The sequence below is a fragment of the Carassius gibelio genome, chromosome B13 (genome assembly GCF_023724105.1).
Source record: "Carassius gibelio isolate Cgi1373 ecotype wild population from Czech Republic chromosome B13, carGib1.2-hapl.c, whole genome shotgun sequence".
NCBI classification, from domain to species: Eukaryota; Metazoa; Chordata; class Actinopteri; order Cypriniformes; family Cyprinidae; genus Carassius; species Carassius gibelio.
In genome coordinates this window covers 4,866,340-4,892,873 of record NC_068408.1, presented here as the reverse complement: position 1 = coordinate 4,892,873, position 26,534 = coordinate 4,866,340, and the positions used below count along the sequence as shown (strand labels likewise).

General features: G+C 35.8%; 2 protein-coding genes across 3 annotated transcripts in view; one reads left to right on the top strand and one right to left on the bottom strand.

Moving 5' to 3' along the window:
- Positions 1–3,381, top strand: part of LOC127970559 (protein archease) — a 9,381-nt gene extending 6,000 nt beyond the window's left edge. The window contains exons 6-7 of one of the 2 annotated variants that reach the window (XM_052573176.1): positions 1,046–1,082; positions 3,147–3,381. In XM_052573176.1, coding sequence (XP_052429136.1) covers positions 1,046–1,082; positions 3,147–3,233 — 124 coding nt within the window. In that variant the 3' untranslated portion in view covers positions 3,234–3,381. Of the gene's footprint in view, positions 1–1,012; positions 1,083–3,146 lie in introns of both variants that reach the window. The other variant, XM_052573177.1, reaches the window with a different exon arrangement.
- Positions 3,115–26,447, bottom strand: LOC127970558 (CD276 antigen). Its single transcript, XM_052573175.1, has 5 exons — positions 26,421–26,447; positions 26,132–26,273; positions 10,347–10,694; positions 8,141–8,416; positions 3,115–4,637 (listed from the first exon to the last, which is right to left on the bottom strand). The coding sequence occupies exons 2-5, from the start codon at positions 26,175–26,177 to the stop codon at positions 4,522–4,524; spliced, it is 786 nt and encodes a 261-aa protein (XP_052429135.1). The 5' UTR covers positions 26,178–26,273; positions 26,421–26,447; the 3' UTR covers positions 3,115–4,521.
- Between the last annotated feature and the right edge of the window lie 87 nt (positions 26,448–26,534).

Here is a 26,534-nt window from a genome sequence, read left to right as displayed (position 1 = left end):
AAATATAAATTACGTTTGCCTGATGTAACTGTTCAAGGAACACTCCACTTTTTTTGACAGTAGGCTTATTTCCAACTCCCCTTACAGTTAAACAGTTGAGTTTTACCGTTTTCTAATCCATTCAGCCGATCTTTAGGGTCTGGCGGTAGCACTTTTAGCTTAGCTTAGCATAGATCATTGAATTTAATTAGACTGTAAACATCTCGCTCAAAAATGACCAAAGAGTTACCCAGCTGGGGACTATTGTGGGACTATATGCATAATATCATCACAATGTAACTACAGAACAGTCAAGTTTTAAATAGCGAGATGCTAACGGTCTAAGAAAATTCAATGATGTATGCTAAGCTAAGATAAAAGTTAAACCGCCAAACACTTAAATTGGCTGAATGGATTTGAAAACGGTAAAACCCAACTGTTTAACTCTTGGGGAAAATAAGCCTATTTTCAAAAAAAGTGGATAGGTCTTTTAAAGGGATAGCGTTATGTCAGTCCAGATCTGTAGGAATTTCTTTCTTGTGGTTAATACAAGAAGATATTTTGAAGAATGTGTATAACCAAAAGGTTTCTGGTCCCCATTGACTTCCATGGTATTTTTATTATTCTTTTTTCATTAACAATTTTCTGTTTTTTATCATCTTTTGGTTTCATGAAGAACCTTTAATATCTATTGACCTTTTCCATTGCACTAAAGCTTCAGTGTATGGTACTTTAAAAACTTCTCATTGAAAGGTTAGATGGAGACCCAACATGTTTTCATATATATATATATATATATATATATATATATAGCATCACTGTGAAAAACCCCCTTTTGGAATGTGAGATTTTAAGAGCTGTGGAGGTCATTGGGGACCAACTGTTTGGTTACCCACATTCTTCAAAAGCATCTTCTAAACCTGCACTTAGAACAGAATAATTTCGGACGGGGCCTTGATTGCCTTTGGTTTTCAAATGGTTTTGTATGTACGATTGCTTCATGTTGTGTGACTGTTGCGCATGTTTCTTTCAGATTACAGTCTTATTTATTTAATTTTTTTTGAAGGTGGGGTGAAGAATTCAACATAAATAAGCATCCGCAGGTACGTTCCCATCTGTCAGTGGTGGAAACCACCAGAGCTGTACTCTGTTTTTAAACACATCTGTGGCTTATTTGTTTTACACACAGCTCATTTCACTTTTCTAGATCATATCTAGTTGAACAGTAGCACATTCCTTTGCCAGACATTAACAAATTTTGGCATAACAAATATCAGCTTCCTAGGTCAAATTTTAGGGGAGTTAGGATTAGGAAATTCTTTGTGTGTGGATAAACAAGTCCACGATGGACAAAGGGGAGCTACCGTGAAACCACAATTGCTGCAGATAGAGTTGTTATGCAAACTTGCGGTTTGAACCATTGGTCCTGTAGTGTGATAAAAATGCATTAAAAAAATAATGGTGAATAATACCACTGTTTAAGCCAACACTTAGTAGTGACTTTTAACAGTTGTAACTGGTATGTCTGGCTTAAAGGAATATTTGACCCCAAAAAATGTCCTGAAAATTGACACCTTGGCCATCCAAGATGTAAATGCTTTTGTGGAAACGGAAGTTGTCAAATGTAGTATTAACATGACTTACTCACCCAATGGATCCTCTGCAGTGAATGGGTGCCGTCAGACTCAGAATGGGAGTCCAAACAGCTGATAAAAACATCACAATCACATTTGTCCATTTCAATTTAGTATACATTCACACTTTGACCAAAAACATGCAGCATTTAAGCATCAATCCAGTTCAGTTATATCACTAGTAATGTTATTAGGATTTCACAATCATAGCAACCTCTGCTAATAGAATGAGAAAAAGCACTGAAACCCAGATTGTTCAAGTATTTGCATTGAAAATAGAAAACAGATGAAGAGCACCTATTCACTCTCTTCAAAGTAAACCTAGAGTTAATTGACTACAATACGATTTAACAATTCATTGATCATTTGGTTTTTATTTCTGCAGCATTGAATTAGAGTACAGAAATTAACAATATAATTGGTAAAAGATGGTTCAAAGATATAAACATGAATGAAAGAAATCTTTTTATAGTGGATATTCATGGCCCAGTCTGAAAAATTATTGTTTTGCATGATTTGAGTAAAATTTATGATGCGATTGATGTCAGATTCAGTTCCTTAAAATCTTAAAGATTTCTGCTTTTCCTCATTCAAACAGTTCAAATGTTCATAACTAGCTTGTGTATTTTATATGTGACATAAATACTATTATACAGTGCTTCACTTTATGATCATGCTGTGAATATTACCTTGTGTTATAGTCATAAATCCTTTAACATTGGGAACTTGGGAACACATCCCTCCGTAATTCCTTTCCCATGCATCACAATCTGAGTAATCCTTTAATAATGATATGCGTCTAGACTGATGTTGCACAGTGTATTATTATTATTTTATTTTTTTTATTCCGTTTCCAGGATGTTTTCTCAATCTTGTTTGTTGCTGGTCTGACTTATCTATCCAAATGTATTATATAAGTATAGTTACTGGAATATTAAACTCTTCAGTGCAATCGTTTTCACATATAATAAAGCTCATATGAATCATTCTAACTATTCCACTGCAGATTACTGTTTATTGTTCCAGTGCTCTATTTATTAATCTGAGCAGATCCCTTTATCCAGAGCAAGTAAGCATGTGATCGGAATCAAACGAGCAAAATCTAAGCAAACACATAGTCCTCCCCCAGATTCATAACATTGGAACGCTGTTATGTCTGGCCCGGCCTGCTTAAACCCAGAAATAGTTAGCAAAACATTCATTTCTGCAAAGATGTAGGTGTGTTTTTATATTCTCCTGAACAGATTTGGAGAAATGTATCATTACATCGCATGCTCAGTGCTTGCTCTGTGCATATTTCTCTCCTGATTCAGACAAACTTGACTTTTTCACTAGGGAGAGCAATATTATGGATAAAGCTGGAAGCAATGGTATAACGCTACAAATGTGTTAACTGTTGATTTATTATAGACTCCCCAGCACTTTGCTTCACACGATTTTAATTGATTCCACTTGGTGCATAAATTACACACACTTTAATTTAAACAGGCATCAGACTGCAAAGATTTTAATGGTTTTATTTTTGTTTTACAGGGAACAGAAGTGAAAGCAATCACTTACTCTGCTATGCAAGTACATGACACGGAGAAACCAGAGATCTTTGTCATCATCGATATTTAAAAAACTAAATACACGTTACATATAATTTAATGCCTTGTGTGAATTGTGATGATTTTAAAAGATTGTACCTTCTTGTTGGAATGGACATCTGAGAGGTGTCTTTTCTGTAAACTATGAAATGTTTTGTGGATTACATGGATGAAATACTTTTTTTGGTCTGATTTTCATTATTAATAATGACATTAATGTACCCCTGTTATGGGTTTTGTGAAATTGACATTCCATGCAGTGTGTAACAACTCTAAGTGAATGAAAACATCAGGCAAAGCTTTAAATTGGAAAGTGCACCGTGCATAAATGTCTCTCAAAAGAAAGAGTCAACTCTGAATCATTTAAATGAGTCATTTTAAAAACAAATCCCAAGCCGTTGATGTCAACATCACCACAGATAAGTGTCACGCAAAGGAAAGGTTTGGAAAAATGAATTATTGAGTGGATCATTTGGGAATCAATGAGCATGTAGGCCATGCATATTATAAAAGAATGAAAGTGTTTTTTGACCTTGCGTGCATGTCAACCTGTTGATGACCCCCAAAACCAAAATATGAACCTTTCATTACCCATAATAGGGGCACTTTAATAATATTTTATTTTGTAATTATAGACAAATATAATAACGAAACACTCATGATCTGAAAAAATACCTTGTTTAATTTGGTTTTGGTCCAAAGATTATTATTGTTAAAGATAACTGAAAATGTTTTTATAAAAATAAATAGCTCATTTTATCTTGTTAGCATTAATGCTACAGTTTAAGGAAACCTCTCCAGCAAGGCTATGCATAATAATAATAATTAAAAAAATCAGCAGGTGGGTCCACACCATGAGTTGTTTGTCTTAAATGTTTTAAAATACACTTCCAGTTAATGTGCCAAACAGAAGAAAAAAGATTGATAGTTCTGCCTTAAATTCATGCTAGTGTTAGCATAGTCATGTTACCGTTGATGTCACTTTTTCCATAAAAGGCAAATTCAAAAGTAGCCATGAATTTTTTGTAAAACATTCTAATTATAGTATTCTCATTCTGCTCTAAAAAGCCTGAAAATGACTCAGGATAGTTGCTTGTGAAGAAACTAGGACAAAAAAGTGAAAAGAATGATTAAAAATCAACTAAAATCACACCCTTCAACTTGAATGATTTCTTGTGCGTCTCTCCAAAATCTGGATGGATTACATAAAGTCAAGAAGAGCAGCAGTATTAATTTAATATAAAAATGAATGCCCAGAAATGATGTTGGGGGTACTTTGATTAGTTGATGCTCAGCACAGGCACGCAATTTCCAGTAATTCATCTGGGATTCCTGTCACGACAGTATAACCACAGCAGCAGAACCGTCGAGCACAGGAGGAGAACACACAATACAGACAGAACCACGACTGATTGACTGGAGCTGGTGTTCCCATCTAAAAGAAAAGACAGACGAGAGGAACACATTACTGACTCCATGTACATTAACATTGTTTGTCCTGGCATTCTGAACAGGATATTCGATAATATTCAACATTTTCAACATCAAATGATTTTTTGTTTGTTTGTTTGGAAAGCTGTGAACTGATGAATCCAATTTGAATGACAAATTAGTTTTTTTTTTTTTTTTTTAGGATTCTTTGACTAATAGTAAGTTGAAAAGAACAACTTCATATTTCGGTCTTTACTGTCACTTTTTATCGATTTATGTATCCTTGCTAAACAATGATCATATCCAAGCTCATGTTGTATTATGACCATAGGTATATGCTAAAATGTCTCAAATACATTAATGAGCAGTTTTTTTTTTTTTTTGCATGATAAAACACTTTCAATGGAAGAAAGAAAATTATCTATAACGTTAAAGCATTTTTTGCAAACTTTATGCAATTTACATGCATGGTGCAAAATCAGCAAAAAGAAATGAACGGAAGTCAATCTGTGAATCCGCTGCAATGAGCTCCTGATTTTTTTTTTTTTTTAAGGATTAAGACTAACAAACAGGCTTTTGTGTGGCAACCGCTTGCATTGTCATGTTCCAAACAATGGCTTTTATTCTTCAATTGGATGCCAGTTTGGGAATTGCCCCAAGAGGAAAAGAATGTAAAGTGAACTAGATGAACCTGTCAGCAATCAGACAATGAAGAATTGATTCTACACCCAAGAACTCCTGTAACAAAGACTGGATTCACTGCACTGGTCTTTAAGGTTACAAATGCATGCCTGACACTGATCATGTGATTCTTTGTACAGTGTGATTTCTCACTTCAAGAAGCATCTCAGAATGTGCTAGACAACGCGAGCATCGGGGTTGCTTCATGTCAGCTCAAGTGCTTATGTTAATGGTTCACTTTAACTTTTCACCTCAAAAAAATAAATAAAAATCAAATGAAACCATAGCGACAGACTAAATTTAGCACAAACTGAAAAACAAGTAGCAAAAAAATCCACACATAAACTGCAGCAGCTTTCACAAGCCACAGAGCCCAAAACACAGCTTTGTACTGGTTTATTCCTGCATCAACACAGCTGAGGCCAATAATGACTCCTTCTGTGGGACTGGTGCAGACAGAAAAACTGATGAGCTGATGAGCTCCTGCCCCTCAGATATTAACTGCCAATAATCTAGACCCGAGTGCTTCATGTCATTAAAGCAAACACCTGAATTCAGATTACTTTCCAATTCAAAGTATGTTCACATTTGAAAATACAAATTTCATGTTAGTCACTTAAATTATTTGTAATAATATTCAGTGCTATTTACATTTACATATAGTCATTTAACAGACGCTTTGATTCAAAGCGACTTACAAATGAGGAGAATGGAAATCAATAAAAAAAGAGCAATGATATGCAGGTACTATAACAAGTCTCGGTTAGTTCAACATAGCACACGTAGCAAGGTTTTTTTTATTATATAATAAATAAAAAGAAGACAGAATAGAAAAATAATAGAACAAGCTAGTGTTAAAGGCCTTTTTTGCTTTTGTTAACTGTAGAAATAAAAAGAAAATAGAATACAAAATGATTAGAAAAGCTAGTGTTTTTTTTTTTTTGGGTTTTTAAGAAAACAAGCAGTAAATGAATAAAGTGCAAGTTTTAAAGAATAAAATTAGAATAAAGAGTGATAGAGTTAAAGGTAAAAAAAAAAGAGTTGTGTTTTTAGCCAGTGCTTGAAGCTGAGTTGTAATAATGGAAAGGTCATTCCACCAGGAGGGAAATTTTAATTTAAAAGTCTGTGAAAGCGACATTCAGTGTGACGTGTATTCTTTTCGGCTCATTAATTAAAAATTACTCTTGCTGCCACGTTCTGGATCAATTGGTTTAATAGAACTGGCTGGAAGACCTGCCAAAAGAGCACTGCAATAGTCCAGGCTGGACAGAACAAGAGCTTGAACAAGGAGTTGTGCAGCATGTTCTGAAGGGTCTGATATTAATGTTGAATAAAGCTAATCTGCAAGACGGGACAGTTTTAGCAATGTGGTCTGAGAAAATCAGCTAATCATCAATCACAACTCCAAGGTTTCTGGCTGTTTTTGAAGGAGTTTTGGTTGATGAGCCTAACTGGATGGTGAAATCATGATGAAATGATTGGTTTGATGGAGCCAAAAGCAGTTCTGTCTTGGCAAGGTTGAGTTGAAGTTGGTGGTAATTCAGCAAGAAATGTCTGTTAGACAAGCTGAGATGCGAGCAGCTATCGTCAGATCATCAGGATGGAAGGAGAGGAAGAGTTGAGTGTCATCAGCATAGCAGTGATATAATAAAAGACATATTTCTGAATGACAGAACCTAATGATGCGATGTAGACAGAGAAGAGAAGTGGTCCAAGAATTGAGCCCTGAGGCACCCCAGTAGTCGGATGTTGTGACTTGGACACCTCACCTCTCCAAGATACTTTGAAGAACATATCTGAGAGAAAAGACTCAAACCACTGGAGTGCAGTTCCTGAGATGCCCTTTGTCAGTAGGGCTGATAGGAGGATCTGGTGGTTAACCATGTCAAAAGCAGCGGACACGTCCATTTAGATAAATATTGAAGATTTGGAATCTGCTCTTACCAGTCTTAGGGCTTCAACAACTGAGAGAAAGGCAGTCTCGGTTGAATTTAATTATTTAATTAAAGCTTTGGTATTAAAATACCTTCTTCTACAACCCGGATCATGAGCTGAAAGCTTAATTAACTCTTTCCAAAATAATGCCATGTTTGCCACTAGTTGACATTCCATGCTTTATGTTTTTTTGGCAAACTGCTTGATGAGATCGCTAAGATTTTTATTTAAATTTTCTTCTGCATGATGCTTGCAAGGTTGATAAGATAATTACTTTTTGTATACAGCTTGATGAGAATGATAAAATCTTTTTTTTCAAGTTCAATAACAGCTTTGAGATTTTTACATATTGCTTGATTAGATTGATACAATCTTTAAACTTGTTTACTGATAAAAAAGATGAATACGATCTTTAAGTTTTTTGCATTTAAAAAAAAATGCTAAAAAAGTGGGCGTGGTGTGCAGCGGACCGGGGGAGGGTGAAGAGGGAAGACAGACAGCACACACAGCTTTGCGTTCACACAGTTTAATTTCGCTACCATCGAGTTAGAAACACAAATAAACGCACAGCCATTTGATGCACCCTGCATCGAAAACATATTACATTTACATTCAGTCATTTAGCAGATGCTTTTATTCAAAGCGACTCACAAATGAGACATATATATTATTCTGTGGCGCTAATATAAGCCTTTTGACAGGTTGTGTCACAGAGCTATAAAAACGGTTACACCAAGTGAATGAATCGCGTTTGTGCCGAACTCTTATTTCAAAGAAAAACACTCTTCTGCGATCCATGAATGTTTCTCTGTTAATGTGTGCGATGTCATTTCACAGTCTGATGTGTCTTTCATAGCAAATCAACACATGTTGACAGAAAGCAGTGCTTACCGTAGCTGAGGTTAACATGCCTCTGTAGCTCCTGATGTGTAGCAGGGTTTTTCAGAGTAAATGTGACACTGAACACTGGATTCTGGGTTATGTAGCTGCTTTTTAAATAGTACAGTCCACCGTCTGATGCAGATGAAACTTCCAGGTCGTCAGTGAGATTCTGACCTTCTGACCCCAGCCACATGACCTCTGGCCTCGGGTAGCCCTCTGTCTCATATTGGACAGTGACATTGGTAGATTGGAGATGGATGCTTAACCTTGGCTCAGAATAGAAAGCTGAAGACACGAAACACACACAAAGATTTACCAGATCTTCTCTCACATCAAATAATTAAGTCAAAATTATAAAGTGACAAAATATGAATCCATATGACTTGCTTTATGCTTTTGTACTGAGTACAAGAGTACAAGACTTATTTTAACTGAAATTAAAAGTTAAAAAGCAACATTTCCCTTTTTATTTAATCTAATGATGTACTAAAATAACTAAAACTGAAATAAAAAGTAATATCGATACAGACATAAAAAAATACATTTCAAAAGCTAAAAGAAAAAAGAAGAAAATAATTGTGTGTGTGTATATATATATATATATATATATATATATAAATATATATATATATATATATATATATATATATATATATATATATACAGTCATGCCCAAAAATATGGACACTCTTGGTAAATATGATCAAAGAAGGCTGTGAAAATTAATCTGCATTGTTAATCCTTTTGATCTTTTATTTTAAAAAAATCACAAAAATCCAATCTTTCATTGGATGATAAGAATTTAAAATGGGGGCAAATATCATTATGAAATAAATGTTTTTCTCTAATACACATTGGCCACAATTAAGAACACCCTTAGAAATTCTTATGCAAAAGATAATTGAGCTTCACAAATTAGTTAAGTGGCCAAAAGAAAAGAGATTCCCATTTCCACCATCAGGGCAATAATTAAGAGTATCCAATCCACAGAAAATGTTAGGAAACTGCCTGGAAGAGGACGTGTGTCCATGTCGTCCTAATGCATGGTGAGGAGGAGAGTTTGAGAGGCTAAAGACTCTCAAAAGACCACAGCTGGAGAATTGCAGGAAATAGTTGAGTCTCGGGTTAAGAAAACCTTAAAAAAAATGAACCTACATCAACACACATTGTTTGGGAGGGTTTCAAGAAAAATTCTCCTAGCTCATCCAAAAACAAACTCCAGCATATTTAGTTATCAGACATGACTGGAACTTCAAATGGGCCTGGCTTTTATGGTCAGATGAAACTAAAAAAATGAGCTATTTAGCAGCAAACACTCAAGATAGGTTTGGTGAACACAGATAAAAAGTACCCCATGTGTACAATGAAATATACAGCTGTATTGTGGGCCTATATTTCTGCTGGAGGTCCTGGACATCTTGTTTAGACACATGGCATCATGGATTCTGTCAAATACCAACAGATGAAAAAATCTAAAAATGACTGACTCCGTTAGAAATCTTATAATTGGCCATGTTTGGATTTTCCAAACGTAAAATAATCCAAACACAAACCTCAAAAACAACACAAAAATGGGTCACTGGGCACAAAACCAAGCTTCTGCTCTGGCCATTCCAGTTCCCTGACCTGTAAAATGAGTTTGGTGAACTGAAGAGCAGCACCACCAACATGGAGCTGTGAATCTAAAGGGTCTGAAGTGATTCTGGATGAGGGAATGGTCTCTGATCTCTTGTGAGGTGTTCTCTAACCTCATCAGGCATTATAGGAGAACATTTAGAGCTGTTAAACTGGCAAATGGAGGTTTAAAAAAGAATTCATAATAGGGTGCCATTAATTGTGGCCATTGTGTATTAGAGAAAAAACATTTATTTCATAATGATATTTCCCCCCATTTTAAATTCTTATTATCCAATGAAAGGTTTGATTTTTGTGAATTTTTAAAATAAAAGATCAAAAGGATTAACAATGCAGATTAATTTTCACAGCCTTCTTTGATCATATTTACCAAGTGTCCATATTTTTGGGCATGACTTTATATGTATATATATATATATATATATATATATATATATATATATATATATATATATATAAAGCTACTAATAATATATATATATATATATATATATATATATATATATATATATATATATATATATATATGAGTACAGTATACTAAATATAAATACAGTATACTAAAATAACACCGGCGTACCCGTGTAAACCAACTGCACCACTCCTCTGTCAGTTCCCTTGTTGTTACTCACTAAGCATATGTATTTCCCTGCATCCTTCAGTCCAATATTGACTATACTCAGGGATGCATTTCCTTCAGCGAGTCCCTCTCGATTTAACTTCGTCCGGTCTAAATATTCTGAGCTTTGTCGCTCAAGCTGGTCTCTCTCATAGTAGAAGCTGTGGACCACACGTGAGTCTTCCTGCCGTTGCCATGTGATCACCAAATCAGAGATGTTAGGGTCTGGTTCAAATTCACAGGAAAGAAGAGCTGTGGCTCCACGGTCCACGAGTATAGGACTGGAGGGTACTGTGACGCTAAAGGAGTCTGGAGAAAAGAAAGATTAGAGTAAGAGGATGTTTGGTTGTAGAAGAAATCTGTATTATTTAACAACTCTGGAATGTATATAAACTCAACAAAAAAAGAAACATTGCTTTTTCAGGACACTGTACAAAAAATGAATTTTGAAAATCCAAATAAGCTTTACATGTTTTTCATGTGTGTTCAGTGAAGCATAAACAATTCTTGCACATGCGTCATGCAGTGTGGGTTTTGTTTTAGTGCGTTTTTTTTTTTTAATGAAAGAATGAATGGCATTTGCTTTTCATTTACCCCGTCTGCCATTTCTGTTCAGACCAATGTGAAAATTGGACCAAATTTTGGTTGGAAATCTTAACTGGTAGGTGGAAAACAAGCTAATGTGCTTTCTAAAAAAAATCTCAACACTTGGGATAATAAGGTAGACCATCCCTTACCAATAAGTAATATACTTAAAGTTTATTTAATTAAGTATACTTAAGTAAAGTTCAAGTATATTTTTAAGTATACTTTATGTAGCAAGTATACAAATATCTGTGTTCTAGTAGTATACTTGTAAGTGTACTGTTTCAGTACTCCTTGGGACTTGATGTTGTCAGCGCTGCCCTGACAATTTTATCTGTTAGCCTATGTAGTATAGCAACTTAAAAAGGCTACACATGACATTTCTCAATAGCGATGTAATAACAGCGGTGTTTAGAGATGCTGCGGCAGAAGAGTGTTTAGGGATGCACAGAGGTACGTTAGCCTAATTCACACAAGCTCTCTCTCTCTCTCTCTCTGTGTGTTTGTGTGTGCCTCTGTTGCTCTCGCTCTCTTTCTAATAACTTAATAACTGCATTAGTTGTCAATTACTCCTTACGTATACTTTAAGTATAACAGTAGCAAACATTAAATTCACAACTCGTTTACCTCTATGTTTGTAGTTTGTACTGCAATTATACTAAAGAGAACTTATATGTATACTGATAGTTTACGAATTAAATACTTTGTACACTTTGAAGTATAGTCTCAGTAAACTTATACTGCAAGTATACTCATAAGTTTTCTTTAATTGAACTTTACATCATACATTAAGAATACTACTATGTCCCTATTTAGGTTTGAATTTGTATATATTTTGCGATATGAATATCTGAACATACAAAACTTCAAAAAAAAAAAAAGTATTCATGCATTCTTTTTTTAAACACTTTAATGTGGGTAAGTTTCGTAAAAAAAAAAAAAGGAAAAAAAAAGAAATAACATTTTGAACAAACAGCTGAAAAAATATTAATTGAATTCAGAATGATAATCAAAACATAGATGAGTTGATCCACACTCCAAAGCTTGGAATGTCATTTTAAGTACATAAAAAGTCAACTAAAAGCATGCTTTTCCTATTTTAGTTTAAAAGAAGTATACTAATAGCACACTTGAATAAACTTCTTTTTCGTAAGGGATGTAGAATAGTTTATGAAGCAGATAAATACATTTAATTTAGCATTTTTGCTCATCATTTATTTTTATTTTTTATTATTTTTGTAATGATTTAAAGGATGAAATGTGAAGTGTTTTTTTATTTTTAAAACTTCTCTTTTGTCAAAACTTTATTTTAACATGTAATAGCCAACATGTTAGTAGACAGTCACCCAAGCAATATTTTTGATCTGTTTAAAATCTTTTTATTATCATTTTGTTTATGCATACAAAAAGTGCTTAGGTCTGCAAAATGAAATAGTTTGAGTACTTTTAAAGCAGTCCCAGCATATTTTAAAATGATATATGATGATCATTTAGGTCACTACCATTATGTGAAATTTTCATACTGATATTGACTCCCGCTCTGTTCAGGGACTCATAATTCCATTTCTGTTCGTCAAATGTATGTAAAATTCTTTCTGTTTATGTCTCAGTTGTTAAAATGTTGTAAAAATTAAATAAATGATTATATATATGAAAAGGCCTCGCAAACTGTCTGTTGTGAGTACATGTGCATCAGCACGTTTGGTAAAAGAGCCATTGTCAGCATGTCAGCAGAAGGATATGGTTACTGGGTTTGTTCAAGTGTGATGATAAATTGTATGTGGTCCATGGCTGTTACCACATGATTACACAAAACACAAGGTCAGCCTGGAAGGATGACTAAAAAGATAAAATGGGTGACTTCCATAAAGCCAAGCCACATGCAGTTATAAGCAGGGTTTCTGCAGGGTTTAATCAGTCAAATATAAGACTTTTTAAGACCTTTTTATGACTATTAGGATTTTAATTTATAGAGACGCCTTTCTCTGCGTGAGCCCTGAACACCGTGGTACTGAATTGGGTTCTTTCACATCCTTTTGTTCGCTCAAAACTGCGAACTCGTTCACCGAACACAGCGCGCGAGTAACCAGCTACTCTGTTCAGCTTTTCCGCGTCTTGTGTTTGGATGCTTTAATATTTAAATCGACAAGTGGTAAGGCTTAAAAATACGTGAAAATGTTAAGCTTTCGTGACGACGCGCAGCAGTGGCCTGTTTTTAATCTAGCTGAGTCGGTTGAGATCGCCGGGGCCCCCCCTCAGCCGTCGGCCCCTATAATCGTCACCACCTTTCACCCCACTAGTGACGGCCCTGCCCACAGGACCTCCGCTTTCAGTGTGGAGGTTGATCCGAAACCACTGTGTGTGGCACTGGATGCGACAGAGACAGAATCCCGCGCTGTACCTGGACCAGGTAACGTTAGTGACGGAGCCGAACAAAACTGACGGATCGCCTGCACCCGCTGCAGGCCCTTACAGCAACGATATGCTTTTCTAACTTTGCATGCAACTTCAAGGCTTTCGTGCCTAAACTAGACAGCTCCAACGTCTTATACAAAGTGGAATAGGCTTGATAACGATTGTTAGCGACGGGCTTGAGCCAGCTACTAAATTCACCGTCGACGAGCCATAGATCGTTAAAGGTACATTTTCCCATTGTGATAGCCAGGATGATTTCAATAAAGCTAAGCAGTGACTCAGTATGATACAGTAGGGGTGGGCGGATTGATCTTAATATCAATAGTATCCATGCCAACACTGGTATTGGAATCGGATCGATACAATTGTAATTGAATCGATATTTTAATTTAAATATCTCTCATCTACATTCATTATACTTTGCTCGTGTCTTCTACCTCTGCTGCTGCTTTGCTACTCCTCCCTCTCCTGCTGCTCTGCTGTGATTCGTTGTTGGGTCGTCACGTGACTCACTAACTCTGTTCAGCGAAACTTTTAAAACCAGAGAAAAGGGAGAGATTTTTTTTTCTTTATTTATTTATTTTTATTTTTTAAAAGGCTGCAAAGAATTCATTCTATAGTGCCTAATAACTAATAATTTTGTGGACTTTAATACATTAATAAAAAATATTGCCTAAATAATTTATCATTCATTCACCTCAGAAAAAAATGACATAGACCTACTGCTCTCCCCTACACAAAAGTTTTTTTTTTTTTTTTTAAGTAAAAAGTATTGTATTGGTATCGGTATCGGCAATACTGACCCTATATGTATTTGGTATCGGATCAAATTTAGCAGTTATCGCCCACCACTATGATACAGTATGTTCAGAGTTTGCATGGGTTTCTGTGAAAGTCCTTCTGACAAGTCTGTATGCTGTCGCATGGACCTTGTAGTTCTGGAACACTGTGATACCAGTGTGATACCACCCAGATTCCTCATACAGAACTACAACAGGCGAAACAAATGAATGCCATTGCTGCTGTGAGCGCATTTTGATGGAAGAACAAATTAATGGACTAGCATATCAATTTAAGATGTGGCTAAATATTTCTTATGACCTTGTATGGAAAATCCGGAGGTTTTATGACTTTTTATGGCCTTAAATTCTTATTGTTAAATTTATTACTTGTTATGGCCCCGCGGAAACCATGTAGGAGTAAACTACAATAACCATAAAATACATTCTGATAACTGGCCTGCATTCAGCCCCCAATGTTCCCAGGACCTCTGAATGGTCTTGCATGACATTTGTATTTGTTACTGAAGAATGAATTTTCATATTTAATACAATAAATATATATAATTATTATTATTATTATTTTTCAAAATGTAAATCTTTTTCATGGCCATGGGAATCCTGGCACTTCGATAAGAGAGAAGGACACTGTTTATCTAGAGGCAGTTTACTATAAAGACATTTTAGTCATTCAGTAAACTACAAAAATACAGTACTAACAAAATCTCCTGTCAGCAAAAAGCAGGAGTGAAAGCATGCCATCATCAAGGCATACAACTGAAAAATATTTGAAAAGAAAGAAGAAGAAAAAAAAAAAAAAGAACTGGTACAAAGGAAACAATGGTGTGTATTTTCTATCTTGATTCCTAAATAACTCTGCTATAAAGCACCCTTATGAGTCTCCTTATATAGTACACATTAAACATGTTCAGGTTAAAGTTATACACAATTGAAAATGGTGAGAATGATCTTAACACATAGTTTTACTAGAGTGTCAGGATTTTAGAGTCATAGATTTTTATTTGACTGTTTTTAACTCTTTTTATTTCAAAATGCAACTATTCTAAGCGACAATTTAGAATAAGTTGTTAATATAATATATCTATATAATAAACATTTTTAATATTTACAATTATTATGTAGCCACGAGCTGAGGACATGGAAAACACTACAGTAACTTGCAGTACTACATTTAAACATTATAACATGTTTAAACATAGCAGACAACTTAAAATAATCCTCTTTGTCAAATCTACGTTTTATGTGCAATTTGAAAAAAAAACAAAAACAAAAAAAAAACTTTTTCTCAGGAACAGATAGAGTAAAGCTAAATTGCGTTGGAAAGAAGCATGGAGTTACTCCCGAGTTGGAATACATAAATATATTAGGACTATATCAGTTATTAGCCAATATTAAAGTGCCCCTTTAATGGATTTTTGAAAAATCCTTCCATGCAGTGTAATCTTAACTATTATACCAGAGCAGTATTATTAAAACCTTTTGCAGTCGTTTTATTGACGATTGCTTTTCCATTCTGGAGTTGTGAGTTCAATGCAGGATTCATAAACCGGGTGTCATCGAACATAGCAAACGGACTTGGCCCACATGTGGCTTCAAGGTGGCACTGCTGGCCTCCTTTCGGCAATGGCATGTACCCTTTCAGCCAGAGCTGGGCCATGTGTGGCAATGATGGCACAGCGGGGATCCAGCAATTATTTGTTGGTGGGAGGAGTGTGGCCCAGATCAGTCCAGTGATATGTGGCCCAAATCAGGCTAAGATCTGGCAGCATATTATGTGACCCATGATAAACAAGATAAATACAATATTGCATGATAATGGTTAAATTATTCACAGGCATTTTAATCTACAGTGTAGTATTGTTAAAATGTAGTCTTTAAAATGGCAAGTCAAAACAGAATGAAACATATCATTTAAAAATTAAGCAAATCAGTCAAGTGCATTAAACTGCACTTAATTATAATTTTATTAAATTTTATATTATTATTCTTGGTAAAAAAATTATCTTAGAATCCTTAAATGAAAAGAAAGATAAAGAGAGAGAGAGTATTTAACCGTTATCATGTAATATTTATTTGGTTTACTATGGGACACACACTGATCTATAATAGAGAGTGGGGGCACATCATTTTTATTAGTATACTGTCATGCACAAGCATGAAATAAAATGATCACAAAAGTATTTTATTTTATTTTATTCATGATCATTTTATTTAATGCTCGTGTAATCATTGTCCATTAAAAACAAAAACTAAAAACTAAAAAATGTTCAGTCAAAAATAACTGCAGAGCAGCTTTGACCAGCTGGAGGAACTTTATCCCTTACATAACGACTTTGCAGTACCAGCCAGAGCTGTAACATTAGCAATATTCTTTAGTATCTTTCAATTAGATAAGGCTTATTTGTCTTTCTGGGATACTCTTTTTTTTCTGTGTGTGAGAGAATAAAACTTGAGCTTCCAGGGGTTGGAAACAGCATTACTATTTAAGCTCAGTATGAACAGATTTCTCTCTTATGTAACCAACAAGAAAAAAAAAAGTATCATGGCTCTGTGTTCTCTGGGCAGCGATCAAACTAGAGTTGAGACTAGAGTTGCCACCTTCTGTGAGGCAAAACAAGGAACGCCCATTCATGGCTTGTATTTAAAGGGCAGATGTGTGCTCCCAGATGTTATAAACCACATGTTTTCCACATGAAAGGGATTTAAAGGCGTGTTCTGGAGACCTCGTACCCTACTTGAGAGTGTTCCCCTGTGATTTCAGGTTCAAATTTCCAGTTTAAAGAAACATCATAAATGCCCAAATGTTTCCAGTCCAGACTGTAACAGACTGCGTTGGGTCAGCTTACCCAGACAAAGGACCCCATTCAAAGAATATCCGTGGGTGGATATTTCTGTAACCTTCACTTTTATTTTGACTGTGTTCTAACTTTTTTACCGTCAAAAAGCTATTTAGACAATAACCCTAACCCTATTTAGAAAACACATTTACATTTGTTAGTGAAACTTTGGAAATCTTTTATTTGTCAATTTGTCTATTAAATAAAAGTTAAAGAGAATGAACAAATCACAGACTCCTGGTTTCATTGCATTTTACAAAACGTCCCAACTCTGGAATTGGGGTTGTAAGTGCCAGACCGAATCACAGTGAGGTAACAGTTGTGCTTAACTGTGAAAAACTATGTTGGAGTTGGCTTGGCTCCAGTTTCCATCATTTAGGGTTTCATACATACAGTCTTTCCTGAAAATCTTTCCCATGTAGGCCAACTTACATTTGCTGAAAACCAGCAGTTTTACTTTAGGAGCATAAGCTGTTTTTACCAGCTGCTATGGAGTTACTAAAATTGTTTCTTACTGTCCTCCATAAATCCAAACTCGAATCTAAACCACACAAAACACACTAGCAACATCCTTCTAATGCACTCAAAACTACGGAAGTTCTAAGCGGCCATGCATTATAATTTTTTTCCTTGTATTCTCGTTATAACAACTTATTTTTCTCGTTATCTCGACATAACGAAAGTCATTTTCTTGTTATAACGACTTAATTTTCTCATTATCTAGACATAACAAAAGTCATTTTCTCGTTATAACGACTTAATTTTCTCGTTATCTCGACATAACGAAAGTCACTTTCTCGTTATAATGACTTAATTTTCTCTAAGAAGTTACAAAACTGTGCCAGCAGGTGGCACTATAGACCTGAAAATAACTGATGGGGTGTTGTCCACTATGCTCTTTACTGTACGTGGACCTTCCTCGTGATCGCTATAATTTGTGCAGTCTTGTTCATTACTGACATAAATGTTAAATGCTTGAATCAATATGATTAATTTGTGTATTAAGTTCTTGCTAGATGCATGAGTTTCACCAACGCATTCGGTGTCATAAAATAACTGCTTCTCAAAACCAATGTTATTGACGTCACTGTATTCTGTTTAAACCTATATCTTTATTTGTTCTTCTTTTAGACACATGATTGTTAGTTAATAAGCGGAGATGTTCTGTTTATCTACAGTAGGATGGGATTTAATGATGTGCTTCTTTTCCTTATTATTAATCTTTATTGTTAACCATATTGATGAGAAATGTGATGTATATGTAAAGTGCATATAGGCTAATTTAATTCAGTTTTTTTCTATATGTTGTAATCATTTTTTTCTGCACACACACACACACACACACTACATGTACACATGAATGCTCTTTTCAAACAGAAGCTTTTAACGCACATGATATCTGTCACAGCATACAATGACTAATAAAACTTACAAATTATATATAATTTTATATCAAATAAAGGGAAAATAAAAAGTGAGTTTAATCCAAGCAGCTCTAAAAGATTTTGGAATAGTTCTGCATCCTTGTGAAGTGTTTGCGGTGTTGCCATTTAAACATGTTACTTACAAAAACAAAAGGTTTAGTGTACTGTCTTTGGAAAAATCAACAGTGATTGATCAGCCTTTATTTATGTACAATATTGTAGACATTATTACCTAGGCGAAGCAAAATTTGCTGAAATATAGGCTACAGTAAGAGTGCCTGAATGGTTGTCCATCAGATGCCTGTCAAAGTTGAGTTTGTTACTACAGCAACAGTAAAACTCATGTCATTATAACGAGAAAACAAACTTTCGTTAAGTCGAGATAACAAGAAAATTAAGTCGTTATAACGAGAAAACAAGAAGGAAATAAATTATAATGGGTGGCTGCTTAGAACTTAAGTACAAAACACCTCAGCAACTAAATATTTTATAATACAATATAATATCATTATTTTTTTTACACACACACACACATACACAAATGTTATGATTTGTATGTCAGCTCTGGAATAGGCATTTTCATGAAGTCAACTGGGACTGATATTTAATATCTTAATTTTTAAATTTCTGCACAATTTACTTGTTTACACATGCATACGCCATACACATGCTTTTTATGTTGTTTTCTCATTAGCACAAAAAAACTGTACTTTTTTTTTTTAAAGGGGGGGTGAAATGCTCGTTTTCACTCAATATCCTGTTAATCTTGAGTACCTATAGAGTAGTACTGCATCCTTCATAACTCCAAAAAGTCTTTAGTTTTATTATATTCATAAGAGAAAGATAGTCTGTACCGATTTTTCCCGGAAAAACACGAGCGTCTGTAGGCGTGACGTGTGGGCGGAGCTAAAGAATCACGAGCGCCAGTAGGCTTTTGCGTTGAGAGCGTTTGGAAGCTGTGACATTACGTGAGGACAAAACCAACCAAAACAAACCATTGCTAACAGTCAGATTCAGCTGTTTATTTATGATCCAGATTCAGATCCAGAGGCTGAAATTTAACAAGAGCAGCAGCAACAACGACGTCTCTGTGGTATGTACTGAAACTGTATATATTTGCTCAGCGGTTTTGGAAAATGACTAAGTTCCACTTTGTCGTCTTTTTTTTTATTTTATTTTTTTAAGCTGTACATGTGGAAAGTGCAGTTTGATGACAACATCGCATGTTGTTTACTTGATGTGCTTACGCGCTGATAGCTAAGTTAATAACACAGAGATATTTGAAGCAGTTTTACTCACCGCCTGCGGTTCCAACACACGATCGTGACCCTTTTTTCGTTGGGATTGCATTATCCTTAAGAAATAAACGATGTGCAAATCCGTCGTCAAACTGGGCCTTGTTTGTAAAACAAGCATCTTCGAAATGCAGGGAACAAACACAAACACAACTCCGTTGATGCTCTGTAAAAATAAACTCCATCCACTGGTCCCTTAATGCTGTTTCTCTTTAGATAATCTGTGCAGGGTTGTCTTGCCCTGGCAACCAAAAACACACTCCTTTTGTGACATTTCGCGATGTTCTAGCTCTGATTAGTGAAGTCTGTTGTGCTCTCAGTGCTCTGCTATACGGGAGCGCGCGCTCTTCCGGCAGAAGTGCCCTCAGGACCCATATAAGGAAATTCCGCTCCATCTAACGTCACACAGAGCCATACTCGAAAAAAACTTTCCGAAACTTGTGACAAACCGGAAGGAGTATTTTTGGAACAGAAATACTCCTTCAAATGTACAACTTAATTTTTTAAACTTTGTCCATGTTTAGCATGGGAATCCAACTCTTTAACAGTGTAAAAAACTCAGTATGCATGAAATAGCATTTCACCCCCCCTTTAAAATCCTTGTTTACCTGTCTGCCTCTTCAAAGCCTCCCTTATGTACAGTTGCTACACCATCACAGCATGACAGTCTCATTACAAGCGCTATAACCAGAGATCTAATTACAGCTCCTAAAGATAATGAAAGGCTGCTGTGTGTTCCACATACACACACAAAAATCAGTTTTGAACCATAAGGGTAAATGATAACAGGATATTTTGGGTGGACTATTGGGTGGAGCAAATCACCGACCCACAGTGGCTTCTGCATTTCTATGAGGTTATATTTTACTGGGTTACTGCAGTCAAACGCATATATCAAGTATAGATATAGACATTTCAGCAGCAGCACAACATTGACAAACGGTACTGTGCATGCATGTTTTTGTGGCCCAAAATCTTAACTTCTGGTAGACTCCCGCACAGAATCAATGTATTGGCATTGCAGCATGAGATATTATTTAAACCTATTACTATTAACATTTTATATAACATTTATTTATTTTCTTTCACAAGTCGGACGTTTTCTCGCAAATGCAAATGTATATATATATTAGTTCAGACTTTATAACTTAATTTAACTTAACTCTTGTCAATTCTTCGGTTCAATTGACTGCTGTGAGTGCAGGCAGCATATGGACAGCATTCATAGCCTGTGTCAAGCCAGTGTCATAACAACACCAGCCCTCATGGCCAAAAAAATGCACAGATGTATCCCGATGCTCCAGATTAGGCATTCTCGGCCTGCATTACACAAATATAAATAACATCCCAAATTTTCAGAATGGTGACGTACGGGGAATTCCAAACTGCCTGTTTTGTGCCCTTAAAGGGTTAGTTTACACAAAAAATGTCATTAATGACATTCCAAACCCGTAAGACAAGGAAACAGGAACCTAGGAATTGCTTGGAAAGGTAGCTAGGCTAAAAAATACTCAGACATGAACGAGAGGAAGTCCAGTGCTTATAAAGCATTTCTGATGATTGTGCTGTGTAATTGGTGGCAGCTGTGTGTGATAGTTAACAGGTGAATGCAATTGGTGCAATGGAGCATGGGAAATGTAGTCCAGTGTGTACTGTGTAGTGTGAGAGGTGTTGTGTGGTGTTGTGGATGATGACCGGCTCATGAGAGATGCACACTCTAATGGATAATATTGCTCACAACACATAGTGTGGTGGACGAGGATTTGATTAAAACTACAAACACGCAGAAAAAGTGTTAAAAAACCTACAAACAAGGTGGATATACACAACTGACGGACAGGTAGAGACCTGTCTAACCTGATGAAAAATATTAATTTCATGTAAACCACATTATATTTGATCAGCAACACTGTGAAGTTTTATAATGATACATTTAGTCTTTAACTTTTAAATGCCTCATGTAAACACATGAGCATAGTTCTCAGCACAACAGACCCACAACTGGCCTCTTTTAAATTCTCTCCAATACGGTAGGAAATTAAATTAAACAAAATGTGGATGATGAAAAACTGTGGTAAGATGATTGCCATGGTAGTTTAAGCAGTTACAGGATGCATGTAAATAAGCAACAGAGCAGGACCGTAGCTGTGGTTTGCAGGGCCCTGGTGAAGGTTTTTCCCGGTGGTCCCTGTTTGAAATTGCGTAAATAGCACAAATAAACCAATGAAGCAATGTTTACGTTTTTTCAAGGTTGTAGGTGTCCGGGTACAGAAACTGAATAATCAAATGTATATAGCATTGCATAGTCTTCACTATATAAATTAAACATTATTTAAGATAAATTCTTGTTAAAGGTCCCATGACGTGGATTATTTCCTTTTCTTTAAATGCTTTTTAATGTTTCCTTAGGTGTATTTATATTGTTAGTATGAGTTTTACATTTAAAATTTAGAAATAAAAAGCATTTTTATATCCTGACATTAGCCCTCTGGCTTAAATGCTCTGATTGAAGGGGCGTGTCTGCTGTGAGACTCAGAGTAAACCACAACTGTTGTGATTGGCTGACATCTTTGCATTCGAAATGTATATTACATGTGAAACCCCTCTCAAATATATATATATATTTTACTATTAGAGCTGTCGAGATTGACGAATCGTGGAAGTGTTGATTATATAATTATTTTTTCGATCTTTTCCCCATCACATGAAAGGCTGCAGTGATGAGCATGAGTCTGTTTATCGCGTGGATGCAGTGATCTCGTCATTATTGCAACACGTTTTCTCTCACAAAATGCTTTCACCACAGCTAACAGCAAACACATGAATACAGTAAGAGCTCCGTTGTGCAGCATAACAGCGTCATTCATTGTAACGTCAGTTTGGGCCAGTGTGCAGATATACTCGCGATGTGTAACAGCTCCGGAAAAAAGCGAGCGTTCTTTGATCGCTCTCTGTAGTTAAATCACAATTTAAATAACAGATTTGTTTCATGCTACTAAGAGAAACAACGTGAAGTTGATCGTTTAGTCACTGGCTTGATTCACTGATGCATAAACAGTATTAAACGATTTAGAAAGAAAGTCTGTGTGAACTTGAATGATTAGCTACACATCAGAAATCACTGATCACAGATCAGGCATTAATGAACACTGTTACTCACTGTTTGTGCCAGTGCCGTCGAATCCATATCATAAAAGTCTGTTTGAAACGCCTGTGCTGACATTGCAACTGAATTATATGTAAATATTTGGGCGGGCAAAGCAGAGAAAGGGGAGGTAACAATTCTCGTTACAACGTCACAACGAGGAGATTCAAGATCAGCCCGTTTGAGCTTCCATTTTCTCAAAGGCAGAGAAAGATAGAAAAATCTCAATTTACACCGATTCAAATTTCTAGAAACTTGGGGAGCATATACAGGCTAGGGGAACTCATATTAATGTTAAAAAACCTCAGAAAGTGAAATTTTCATGTCATAGGACCTTTAAAACAACAAAGTAATTCAGTAAAGAGCAGTGAATGACTTTCTCCCGTTTAATTTCTTAATTTCTCACTGACAGCAGCTAGTAAATTAGGCGCTGTCACTTTAAGAGACAATTCATTCAGTATAATGGTACACATCTGATTTCTTTCTCAACTCCTTCTTTTCACTTAAGACATAACTGACCATTTTTGAGAGGATACTCACAAAGATGAGTTTTTGTATATGTATATGTACCAATATCAATTTGGTGTTTAAGGGCTGTTAGACGTGGATCTCTATGGCATGCCGAAAGGTCCTAAAATAGGGATACTGACCTGTCGCTGGAATTTACCATACAATTGCCAGTAGCTACAGAGTTTACCACAGATAGGATGCTGGTGCATCTTTATCAAACACTCTCCACATGCATTGGACCACTCACTTTCCTCAGCGAACGACTCACTTTCCTCTCGAAGCGAACGACTCACTTTCCTCAGTGAACGACTCACTTTCCTTTCGAAGCCGACGACTCACTTTCCTCAGCGAACGACTCACTTTCCTTTCGAAGCCGACGACTCACTTTCCTCAGCGAACGACTCACTCTCCTCAGTGAAGAAATCACTTTCCTCTCGAAGCGAACGACTCGCTCTCCTCAGCCGGTGACTCACTTTCGTCACACAGCTGACCACCAATCCAACCCTCACCATTTATTGGATTGGATAAGTCATTGGATGTGACACAAAAATGTCTAAAAGCTAAGCAATAAAAAAATAAAAAGACACAGGTCAGGTCAAGGTGTCCTATTTCCAGGCACTGCTTAATATCACTGCGTCTGCTGCATCCGCTCAAGGGGAGTTGATAAATGAGCCTATTTTCCAAAAAAAAAAAAAAAAAGTGGAGTGTTCCTAAGTGTTCCTAAGTGTCAAATCCTTCATAAATCATTCTAACATGCTGATTTGCTGCTTAAGAATAAATAATACACAGTTAAAGCCTAAAGCAACAGTAGCTTGACCTTCTTTTCTTTGTTACCAGCCATGACGCTAGAAGGTAAGAATGCAATACATCAAAGAATGCCAGGATACAGGCAGATGCTGCTATTCATCCAAATGTTTGACTAAAAGGCCAAGACTGAGACTCTAAAAAGCAACTAAAGTTTAGCCTTTGTGTGAGGTGGACAGGCAGATTGACAAGGAGACATACGTCACCAAAGCAGTTCCTCCTCAACTCTTCACAATGAATTCTATCAGTCTACTGCACAAAAAACTATTTGATACAATTCGGGCTACATTTGAGCCAGTATTGAAACAGGTTGGGATAATTAATCCTAAAACGTGTTTAACTAAAGAAAAGGAAGTCTGTATCCTTTTGTTTTGTTTTTTCAAACCATGATTTATGGACAGAGCTGAAATACACAATAAACTGTAGACTAATTTGATAATTATATGGAAGGAGTTCAGTCAGAAGTCAAAGCATTTTGTTCTTGCTTACACAATCTCATGTGAAAGTTTTTCTTTTCTTTCACACAACTGACACTTGCATTTCATGTATAAGTGAATATTTATTTTATCTTAACAGAAGTTATTTTAAGGCAGCGTCTGTGCAGCCCACAACACTGGTACACTGGTAGTGCATTCTGAATAACAAAACCATTCATTAAAGATATGCACAAACCATAAATGGCCCTGGAGCACAAAACCAGTCTTTAAGGGTTAGTTCACCCAAGAATGAAAATTCTTCTACTCACCCTCGAAGCATCCTGTGGTCCAGGATCACAGATGTGTTTCAATAAACCAATGCAGATTTTTTTTCTTCAAGTCTCACAGTAGCTATAATTAAATTGTTCTGTCTATGGTGACTAATGTCACTCAAACATTTCAGTGCTCTCCCCGTAAGTCTATGTCTTTTGTGTCCTGTTATCGTAACAGTATGTCTGAGCCTCGTCTCAAGCATTTAGGTGTATAGTGTAGAGTTAAATTAAACATTTTCCTTGCTCTTCCAAGCCTTTTAATGGGAGTAAGTGAGTATTTGTTGTCAACTCTTCAGAAGACGTGAAATAAAGTGCGTGCATTTGTTCTCTCTCCACGCTCTTCAACTAACCATGCAGCTCTGACGAACTACAATTTTGTTCTTCTAAATTCCAAAAGTTTTAACAGGACCCTCTTCAGTGCCTATGTGTATGAGGCAAGGTTCAAAAAGAAATGATTGATTCAGTCAGAACTTGACTGGTCTGCAGAAAGCCAAGTCATAATCCCATAGTATTTTCTTATGATTTGAATTCTTTTTGAACCTTGCCTTATAAACAGAGACACTGTCATGTTAGAATAGAAAAGGGTCCTGTCCAAATGTTTTCAATAAAAAAAAGAAGGACAGAATTCCCTAAAATACCTTTATAATATATGCTATAACATTAAGATTTGTACTCATGGAAAGTATTCAAACCTGTTCCTAGAAGGGGGCGTCCCAGTACTTTTGTTCATATAATGTATAAATTAAATTTAGGAAAACTATATGTATCATTTAAAGAAACGACAACTATTTTCGTAAAACATAATGATATTTAAAAAACGCCGCTCTTTTAAAAAAGTTTTTAAAGGTGTCGGTCTACTCTTTGGCAACACAGAGATGAATGAAAATTACAAGCGAATCAGAGCTTAAATTAAAGGTCATTTTTCATCGTCTGAGTGCTTCTTAAGAAAACATAGGAAATTTCTCGTCGTTATACTCAATTGCCTTAAGGGAACTATACTTTTATTCACAGTTTGCACAGCCTGGTAGCTAAACATCGTTCGCTTTTACTGTTGGGATTTAATTTAACATTGCTGATAAGGCAAATGCAATTTCCACAATGTGCTTCAGCGTGAAAAAAAGTGCGATTCTAAGAAATGGTTATAAGAAAAGTTACAAAACGTTAAACACATATTGGCTCTCACCTGCACGCCTCAGCAAGATCCAGAGCAGAAGAAAACACCTCAACATATTCACGAGAGCAAGAGAAAAGTACTCCTGATGGTGTTTGTTCCTGGGAATCGTGTGAAACTCCCTGGCTTCATCGATAGACCTTCTGCGTCACTACTTAAACTGCACCACAGAACACGGGGGATCTTTTCTTCTATCACGAACTAGCTAAAAACTAAGTTATAACAATAAAAACCAAATAACTTGATCAAGTTACCGGTCATTACTGTGTAATAAAACAATACACAAACATGAAATACTGACCCGGTCGATTTTTTTGTTAGCCCATTGCTAAGAAAAACAGTCCATCCAGCCTAGAAAACATTGAATTGGACTACAACAACAGCGAAAAACAAATAATCATAATACAATAACAAT

Excerpts from the sequence above, each read along its gene's own strand:
- LOC127970558 (XM_052573175.1), bottom strand. The coding sequence starts at position 26,177 with ATGTTGAGGTGTTTTCTTCTGCTCTGGATCTTGCTGAGGCGTGCAG. Across the intron at positions 10,695-26,131 it reads GATCTTGCTGAGGCGTGCAG|ACTCCTTTAGCGTCACAGTA; the intron begins GTGAGAGCCAAT and ends TCTTTTCTCCAG. Across the intron at positions 4,638-8,140 it reads GCATGTTAACCTCAGCTACG|ATGGGAACACCAGCTCCAGT; the intron begins GTAAGCACTGCT and ends CTTTTCTTTTAG.